The sequence below is a fragment of the Zalophus californianus genome, chromosome 6 (assembly GCF_009762305.2).
Source record: "Zalophus californianus isolate mZalCal1 chromosome 6, mZalCal1.pri.v2, whole genome shotgun sequence".
Taxonomy (NCBI): domain Eukaryota; kingdom Metazoa; phylum Chordata; class Mammalia; order Carnivora; family Otariidae; genus Zalophus; species Zalophus californianus.
The window spans coordinates 27965686-27975851 of NC_045600.1; the positions used below are offsets into that span (position 1 = coordinate 27965686).

The following is a 10166-nucleotide window of genomic DNA, read 5'->3' on the forward strand; positions in this document are numbered from 1 at the left end:
TCCTCAAAGGCCCTCGCATCTCTCTAATCGCAAGAGAACTTTGAACTTTCACGTGAACTTAGCACCTTGTGCCTTGTATTGGTATATTATGTACTTGTCATTTTCCTTCCTAAACTCTTTCAAGGATGGTGGGATTTCAAAGAAAGGACTGCTGTATGCCTTTTTCTCTTGAGTTTAGTATACTGCCTTTCATACAGGAGGTGCACAGGAAATGTTTGCGGGAAGCAGACCAACTAGAATTGATTCCTTCTCACTCATTATCTGCAGCATTAGCTGAGTCAAGTTACTCTCTCTGGTCTCAGTAATCTCATCTGTAAAATGGGAATAATAATTGAACCTACTTCTTTTTTTAAGATTTTATTTATTTATTTGTCAGAGAGAGACAGCGAAAGAGGGAACACAAGCAGGGGGAGTGGGAGAGGGAGAAGCAGACTTCCCACCGAGCAGGGAGCCTGATGTGGGGCTTGATCCCAGGACCCCGTGATCATGACCCGAGCCAAAGGCAGACACTTAACGACTGAGCCACCCAGGCTCTCCTGAACCGACTTCTTCAATGAGTTGTTGTAAGGATAAAATAATGCATCTAAGGCACTTAGCACAGGGTCTGGTACAGAGCTAAACTCTTAAAAAATGATAGCTATAGTAATAATAATTTATTATTATGGAGCAAAGCCCTGTAAGATGGCTTGTGTGCCCCTAGCCTGGTTTGGGGGACCTTGGAGTGGGGTGTGGGGAGGTGGAGATTAAGATTATTTTTGCATATGTTCCGTGGAAATTTAAGTAAATCATATCAGACAAGTCCATTGTGTGAGGAACAGACCAGGAATCAAAGTATGAGCTAGGGTGGGGTGGGGGGAGCAGTATGAGCTGATACCAAATGATAGTTTCCCAATTCCTGTACCCTAGTTTAGGGCTGCAGTGTCTAGAAAGGACAGCAGGAGGGGCAGCCCTCTTCCTAACTGACACACAGGCTGTGTGCGCTGGCAAGGCCGTAATATCAGATCCCTTGGGGAAATGTTGAAGAGGGCAGGTCTGGTTTGTCACTGGGAGTTTTAATTGCCTTTTCAGAGGGAGTGGTTTTCAGTACACATCCTGCAGTGAACTAGGGGGATGAGCTGTTCTCCTCGGCTCACAAAGCTGGGTTATAAATTCAGCTAGGAGGGGGCTGTGAATGTATCTTTTCTACATCCGGTACAAACATCTCCTCCTCCCAGTCCTTCCTGTGACCTCATCTTTTTCTTTTTTCAATATTTTGTGATTTCCTCAAAGAATGTTGTTGCTATCTGTTTTAGAGATTCCCTTGTGACTGAGAGGCATCTTTTGGAGCCTGACTTATTTTAAATTTCATCACTTTTCCTGTGGTGCTACTTAGTTCTCACTCTAAGAGCAGATATTAATAACCATCTTCAGAAATACAATTGAATGACATGGAGTAATGTTCTTAATGTATCACTGGCTGGGGAAATAAAAGACAAAATAAGTATTGTAGTAGGATCCCATTCGGGGGACATTTACGTATGTGTAATGTGTGTGTGTATACCTGTCTAACCATACATCCATCCATACTGTTAAAAAACAAAATTTGAATACATTTGAAGACCTAATTGGCTTTATTCAACAATTTATGAATCAGGCAGCATCCCATCTAGCAAGTAGCAAGGAACTCCAAGTTGTACAAAATGGCAGGTTTCTTGCTGGCAGAAAGAGGGTGGGACGAAGGAGTTAATGCAGTTTACCTCACTGGTGCAGATCTGGAAATTCCAAACTAATTGGTATAAAATTCCACTGCTGGGAATGGCTAGAAGTGCAATTAGGTTAGGTGTTGAGGCTTGGTGGGGTTTAGCAAAAGTGACTCCACTGAGGCCTGTTGTTTCTTTCTAAGAATACATACTACTCAAGAAAGTTGGGGAGTCTTGGGCACCTGGGTGGCTCAGTTGGTTGAGTGACTGCCTTCGGCTCAGGTCATGATCCTGGAGTCCTTGGATTGAGTCCCGCATCGGGCTCCTTACTCGGCAGGGAGTCTGCTTCTTCCTCTGACCCTCCCCCTTCTCATGTGCTCTCTCTGTCTCTCATTCTCACTCTCTCAAATAAATGAATAAATAAAATCTTAAAAAAAAAAAGAAAGTTGGGGAGTCTCTTTACGCCACAATATTTAACAGCGATTATCTTTGGATGGTGGGATTCAGGTGATTTTTATTTTCTTCCTCTTTACTTATTTGTATGTTCTGGGTTTTCTACATAAAACATACATCGTTACTGAAACCCAAGTTTGGCTGCCCATCACTTGAAAGGCCAATACTCAAGAGATGAATGTTTTGGAGAGGAGTGTGAGCTTTATTCCGGAGGCTGGCCACCTGAATAGGCCAACTCCCAGGCTTCTGCCTGGCCCAAGATTTTTAAAGGGGTTTAATCAGTTAAGGGAGTGCAGTGGTCTGTGACATTTCTTGAATATAGACGTGATGATGCCAGCTACAGAGTTATTTTGGTACTCGGAGGTTGTGCAAGAAGTTCTGGTTCCAAGGCACCTGGGTGGCTCAGTAGGTTAAGAGTCCGACTCTTGATTTTGGCTCAGGTCATGATTTCAGGGTCGTAAGATGGAGCCCTGCATCAGGCTTCACGCTCAGTGGGGAGTCTGCTTGTGATTCTCTCCCTCTCCTTCTGCCCCTCCCCCCATGCGCACACTCTCAAATAAATCAATCTTAAAATAAATAAATAAAGTAAGTAAGTAAGTCAGTCAGTCAGTCAGTTCTGGTTCCTTGGTGCCCAGGGGTTATGCAAGAGTAAGTACTCTGTTCTTTCTGCAAAGGAGGGCAAGTTCTATAGATGCGCAAAGGGAGGCCAGTAAAGTCATTTGTGTGACCTTAAAAATGAAAAATATTTTGCTAAAAGATTGCTGGGCTAATCAGAAAGCTAAGGGGGCTTCAGACTTGTTGGCCTCTGTGGTGGCCTGGGAACGTCGTGGTCCTTTATTCCCTAAGGCCAATGGCCTGCAAATCTCAAAGAAAGTAAATTAGTTCTTTTTATTTAAGATTTTATTTATTTATTTGACAGAGAGAGAGAGATAGTAGGACCGGGAACACATGCAGAGGGAGTGGGAGAGGGAGAAGCAGGCTCCGGCTGAGCAGGGAGCCTGACGTGGCTCCATCCCAGGACCCTGGGATCATGACCTGAGCCGAAGGCAGATGCTTAACAACTGAGCCACCCAGGCACCCTGAAAGTAAATTAGTTATTTTACAGATGAAGAGCCTTAAGTCAGCAAGCAAGGAGTGTGTTAACTTGAAGCAAGTTAACCCTTCAGACCAGCTGGAGTGCTGTGACAAATCACTTGTGTGATTTAAAAATACAATGTTTTCAGGTGCCTGGATGGCTCAGTTGTTAAGTATCTGCCCTTCGCTTGGGTCATGACCCCAGGGTCCTGTGATCGAGTTCCTCACTGGACTTATTGCTCAGCGGGAAGTCTGCTTCTCCCTCTGCTCCTTCCCCTGCTTGTGTGCATGCTCGCTCTCTCTCTCTCTCTCTCTGACAAATAAATAAATAAAACCTTAAAAAAAACTGGTTTAAAAAAAATACAGTGCTTTCTAAGCAACAAACTTCACGTTCCCAAACTCATTTCATTTTTCGTGATCTTGAATCATTGCCTGCCTTGCTCTTCTGGTTTTTTTGAATCAACAGAATTCCCCTTTAAATAAATCAAAGGAATCTGACATTAAGATTATAGAAGTTAATAATTGTTCATCAGAGAAGCTGCTATAGAAAACAAGCTGAATAAAGCCAACTCCATGTTTAAGCTTACATAGAATGATCTGAAGCCTCTCGGGAAAATGCCCCAAATTATCTCCCCTGCGAAAACCCATTGTTAGATAGTCATTCCTTTGGATCAGTCACTGACTTTTTTACTCATTCTTTGTTTAAAATTCAAATACACTGGGAGGGTATATGAGTTTGCTAGGGCTGTCATAACAAAATACTACAGACTTGATGGCTTAAACAAAAGAAATTTATTTTCTCACAGTTCTGGAGACTGGAAGTCTGAGGTATTGGCAGAGCTGGTTTCTGAGAGCTGGTCCCTTGATTTGGCGGAAGGCTGTCTTCTCCCTGTTTTCACATGGTCTTTCCTCTGTACAAATCTGTGTCCAAATTTCCTTCTTTTATGTCATATTGGATTAGGGTCCACTTTAAATGATCTCATTTTAACTTAATTACCCCTCTAAAGACTGTCTCCAAATATCACATTCTGAGATACTAGGGGTTAGGACTTCAACGTATGAATCTGGGAGGGAGGGGATACACTTGAGCCCATAATGACACCAGCTTCCTGGGTCTGAGGACCCAGAGGGCGTCCACAGGACCAGCCGGGAGGATCCTTGGCTTCACACAGGATAGAAATCAAATGTGAGTGGGCAGGAAGTGAGAGCAGAGTTTACTGAAGACAGAGAGAGTGCAGATGCAGGCAGAGTGTCTGGGAGACTCAGAAAGGAAAGAAGAGTAAGTCTCGTCTTTGCTTGGGGTCTGGAGTTTTTATTGAGGACAGCAGTCTGGTGTACGAGTCCTCTCCAGCATCCAGGAACTGGTCAAAACGGGGATGAGTGCTCAGATGTCCTCTATAAGTCACTCATGCCCCTGGAGCCGGGGGTCTTGGCGTCAGGAGTCAGTGGTGTCTGGAGCCCGTGGTACACGACCACCCCACCCGGTCAGTCCTTAGATATTGTAGTGCTGGGAGACTCCGAAGAAATCATAAGCTCCTTGACCTTACAAGGAGGACATACAATATTTGTGCTAGAAGCCATGATGCAGGGCAGGAGTACAGGTCCTAGTGAGAAGACAAACAGGGAAAGGAGCAAAAACAAACAAACAAACAACAACAACAACAAAAACCCAAACAGCTTTTTTTCGTGGGGTCCCTTCAGTTTCCCTATCTCAGTAACAGAGGGGTGTTGTATTAGAAAAACCATTTTCCCCTCTTGTATAAAGAAAAACCCAGTTCTTTCCTCCGCCCGTGTCTTTTTTATGTGTCTCCTTTACCCTTTGCCTACAGAACATTTAAAACACTTCATTTCTGACACTCTGGTCGCCAAATACATGAGGGTTTTCCCCCCACCACAAGCAATTCTCTGCAACACCAGCTCGGGGTCCTACAACTTAACCAAATTCGAACGCTATCTACCTGGAGAGAGCATCTGATTCTACAGGTTAGGGGCTCAGGCCCACTAGATTGTTCCCACCCTACTTCAGATGCCAATTACAAGTAGTAGGTCCCCAGGTTGCCCTCAATTTCTGTCCAATTTGACTACAAATCAAACAGCGTTGTGAGGATCCCACAGCCCCCTCCTCAGGTTCAAGTAATTTCTTAGGGTGGCTCACAAAACTTGGAAACACACTGACCAGTTTATTAAGGATATGATAAGGGAGACAGATGAATAGCCAGACCAAGAGCTACATAGGGGGAGGTCTGGGAGGGTCCTGACAGCAGGAGCTTCTGTCCCTGTGGAGTTGGGGTATGTGTCACACTCCTGGTGTAGATGTTTCACCAACCAGAAACTCTCTGGGCTCCATACTGTTGGTATTTTTATGGAGGCTTCCTCACACAGGCATGATTAATTATTAACTTGGTTTCTAGCCCCTTTCCCCTCTCTAAAGGATGAGTGGTGGGCCGAAAATCCCAAGCTTCTAATCATGGCTTGGTCTTTCTGGTGACCAACCTCAACCCAGAAGCCAGTCTAGGGTTGCCTCAATAGACCAAAAGATGCTCCACATGCTCTTATCACTTAAGAATTTACAAAGTTTTTTTTTTTTAAGATTTTATTTATTTATTTGACAGAGAGATACATAGTGAGAGAGGGAACACAAGCAGGGGGAGTGGGAGAGGGAGAAGCAGGCTTCCCGTGGAGCAGGGAGCCGGTGTGGGGCTCGATCCCAGGACCCCGGGATCATGACCTGAGCTGAAGGCAGACGTTAACGACTGAGCCACCCAGGTGCCCCAATTTACAAAGGTCTTAAGAGAAGAAAACAAAACAAAACAAAACAAAAAACCCCAAAGGTTTTAAGAGCCCTCTGTCAGGGGAGGGGTCAAAGACAAATATTAGAACAAGAAATGCTCTTAGTGTTCTTGTTATTAGGAAATTATGAGGGTTTCAGTACTCTGTGCCAGGAATGGGTGGTGGGAGAGACCAATATATATTTTTTCTATTATCTCACAAGCGATATGTACTGAATCACAAGTTCCTTTAAGTACTTTTCCTTCGTGAAGGAAGGATAATATAAGAGGTTGTTGAAAGGGGAATAGGAAAAAAAGTGAAATAAAAGGAAAAAAAGAAAACAAAGGTCCAGGGCCATGGTTCTCCACCCAGTGGTTTTGCCCCCAGGGGATATTTGGCGTTGTCTAGAGACATTTTTTTGGTTGTCACAACAGGGAGTTGTTGCCAGCATATAACTGGTAGAGGCTAGAGATGCTAACATGCTACAGTGTACAGTAGAGCCCTACAACAAAGACTTATCAGCCCAAATGTCTATGATATCAAGATTGAGAAACCCTAGGATAAACTTTGGGATGATTGCCTCAGTATAAAAATTTGAATGTCTTTAAACCCAGTAATTGTACTTTTAGGAATCTGTCCTTTGAAATATTCACCCATGTGCGCCTGGCTGGCTTAGTTGGTAGAGCATGCAACTCTTGATCTTGGGGTTATAAATTCAAGCCCCACAGTGGGTGGAGGGATTACTTAAAAATAAAATATTTAGGGGCGCCTGGGTGGTTCAGTCGGTTAAGAGTCTGTCTTTGGCTCAGGTCGTGATCCCAGGGTGGTGGGATGGAGCCCCACGTCAGGCTCCCTGCTCAGCGGAACGTCTGCTTCTCCCTCTCCCTCTGACTCTCCCCTGCTGCTGGTACTCCTGCGTGCTCTCTCTCTCAAAAAAATAAATAAATAAATAATAATAAAAAATAGAATCTTTAAAGAAGAAAAAAGAAAATATTCACCCATGTGCACAAAGATACACAGATGTTCATTGCTCATAATTTCAAAATTGGAAATGATTCAAATGCCTATTAATTGGCAATTTTTAAAAAGAATGACAAGGAAAGATGTTTAAAATATATTGTAAATTGAGGGGCACCTGGGTGGCTCAGTTGGTTAAGTTCCCAACTCTTGATTTCAGCTCAAGTCATGATCTCAGAGCTGTGAGATTGAGCTCCACACTGGGTATGGAACCTGCTTAAGAATCTCTTTCTCCCTCTCCCTTTGCCTCTCCCCACCTAAAAAAAAAAAAAAAAAAAAAAAAAGTATATATAATAAATTGAAAAATTGCAGAACAATATATATGTTGTCTTATTTTTTGTTAAACAAACACAACTCGTGGGGCGCCTGGGTGGCTCAGTTGGTTAAGCCTCTGCCTTTGGCTCAGGTCATGATCCCGGGGTCCTGTCTCTTTGCTCAGCGGAGAGTCTGCTTCTCCCTTTGCCTGCCGTTCCCCCTGCTTATCTGCTTGCTCGCTTGCTCTCTCTCTCTGTGTCAAATAAATAAATAAAAATCTTAAAAAACCTACAACTCATATACATTTATATATGGTTTATTTTTTATTTACTTATTTTTTGAAAAAATTTTTAATTTTATGTAATCTCTACACTCAATGTGGGCTTGAATTTACAACCCCGAGATCAAGAGTCACATGCTCTGCAGACTGAGCCAGCCCGGCACCCTAGTTTCTTTAAAGACATATATGCTGTGTGCATATGTATGTGTATCTGCACAGCTGAATATCTGGAAAGATATATATAACAAACTGAAGACAGAGGTTGCCTCTGGGAATGGGATTATTGACAATAGAAGAACTTTCATGTTTAATTCATCTATTTCTGATTTATTTTGCTTAAGGCCTCAAGGACCAGGCCTTTGCTTTGGCAAATTTGAGACAGATTACAGTCTAGCTTTGAGACTACTGATTTACTAATTTGTAAGACTAATTTATCCAACTAGTATAAATCAGGGGTCAACAAACTGTGGCCCTCTGACCAAATCCAGCCTGTCTCCTGTTTTTTTATACACTCTGTGGACTGGAATGATTTTTATATTTTTGAATGGTTGAAAAAATCAGAAGGAGAATAATATTTTGTCACATAAAATGTATAGAAAACTCAAATGGCAGTGCCCACATGTAAACCTATATTGGAACACAGCCACACTCATTCATTACAAACTGCCTGTGGCTACTTTTATGCTACAACAGCAGAGTTGAGTGGTTTTGAGACAGACCGTATGACCCTCAAAACCTAAGATATTTACTATCTGGCCCTTTATAGAAAAAGCCCGCCGAGTCCTGATACAAATCATGAAAAGTGCTGTCTAGAATGTTGAACTTCCAACTCTTTTGCTTTACGTACCCTCTGAAAGAATTGTGAAAAGCTTTGTTGTCTTTTTAACTTTTTAAATGGACCTCCAAAGTATTTTCATTTTGGGATACCTGGCTGGCTCAGTCAGTAGAACACGTGACTCTTGATATCAGGGTAATAAGTTCAAGCCCCACATTGGCTATAGAGATTACTTAAAAATATTTTTTTTAAAGATTTTATTTATTTATTCATAAAAGACAGAGAGAGAGGCAGAGGGAGAAGCAGGCTCCCCGCTGAGCAGGGAGCCCAATGTGGGAATCGATCCCAGGACCCTGGGATCATGACCTGAGCCGAAGGCAGCCGCTTAACCATCTGAGCCACCCAGGCACCCAAGATTACTTAAAATTTTTTTTAAAAAATCTTAAAAAAAAGTGTTTTCATTTTAAGTTTAAATAGATGCAAAGGATCTAATTTATTCTAGCATTTACACGTTGCTGTTTTATTATTTAAAGAGAGGTGTGCACGAGTGGTGGAGATGTGGAGGGAGAGAGAGAGAGAGAATCTCAAGCAGACTCTCTGCTCACTGGGGAGCCCAACAATGTGTGAGGGTCCTTTTTTCTCTACAGAGGATATCCCTTTTATTAGCCCATGGAGTAATGCAGAAAACTTGATTGATATTAGAACAACCTAGAGAGAATGCTATAACCTGGGTACAAGCTCAACCCTGGCCATCACTACATTGGTTTATGGGGTTGAGATAGAGCAGTGCTTTGTCCCCTGGGACTGTTCACCCTGAGTGAATCCACCTTCTCAGCACGTCCCAGGAATAGGTCTCTTTAGTCACAGATACAAGGGCGTCCCATCACTGCTGCTACTTCTGCATAATAGTAAAGACATTAAAAATGCAGGCTAACCCCAAAGGTCATCACACAGATGCCCAAGCCTTCTTGGGTGGGAAATTCAGGCATATTTGCCACGTTAGGCTTCTGACGGGGGTCAAAGGAGGACAGGTCCTGAAGTCATAAATTCTACTTTCTTATTTATTGTACTAGTTCATAGAGCTATTCTGATAAACTGTGGCTGAAGAGGCTTTCTCTTTGGGTCTACCTTTTACATGAGACCATGTGTTCGGCATAGGCATAGGCACTCATGTGTTAATATTTCTCTGCAGCCTGTGAGGCCCCGCACACCAAATCCCTGGTCACAGAGTCCAGTCGTGGACCTACACACAAGAAGCAGAGGTCAATTGTCATCTGTGAAAGATCTGAGCACTGCCCGGGAAAAAAGGATTATGGTGGGACCATTTGGATCTGACAACGCGGATCTCTAGATGGGTAAATACGCAAAAATATTTTTCCAGGGTCATGTGCTCTTCCCCTGGAAGGAAAGGTGATCATTTCTAGCATGAGCCCTTCTCTTACACCAAGACAGACAGCAGTGGACCCATTCTGTTTTTTTAATTGATCTTGTACAATCTTTTTGTCATTATGTTTATAAAGAAAAATCTATTTAACAGTAGTCCTGGTTTTTTAATGTGCACCGTTTACACAGAGGCTTAAAGAAAATTGACATCACATTAGGTGATCGAACCTATTTTTCCATACCCTAGAAAGGTTATATACTAATTATAGGTCAGAGCTCCGAATTTTACTAGAGTAGAAATATTAAAAGACCCATCATTCTTTTCAAGCTATATGAAGAAGCCTCTGAAACCCAAACTAGAATACCATTTGTCTAGGAAAGGGACAGCTTAGGTGATTTTTTTTTTTTAATCTACAAGTCTAGTCTTGTTCTAGAGCAAGTTCTTTACAAGAGTGTTACAGGAAGACCAAGCTGGTATGAT

At 42.6% G+C, this 10166-nt stretch overlaps 1 protein-coding gene across 2 annotated transcripts in view; it reads left to right on the plus strand.

The window, feature by feature from the left end:
* The window catches only part of HEATR4 (HEAT repeat containing 4), a 35808-nt gene extending 25970 nt beyond the window's left edge, over positions 1 to 9838 (plus strand). For both annotated transcript variants that reach the window (XM_027569864.1, XM_027569865.1), the window contains one exon: positions 9495 to 9838. In XM_027569864.1, the coding sequence (XP_027425665.1) occupies positions 9495 to 9653 (159 nt within the window). In that variant the 3' untranslated portion in view covers positions 9654 to 9838. The remainder of the gene's footprint in view (positions 1 to 9494) is intronic.
* The last annotated feature ends 328 nt before the right edge of the window (positions 9839 to 10166 follow it).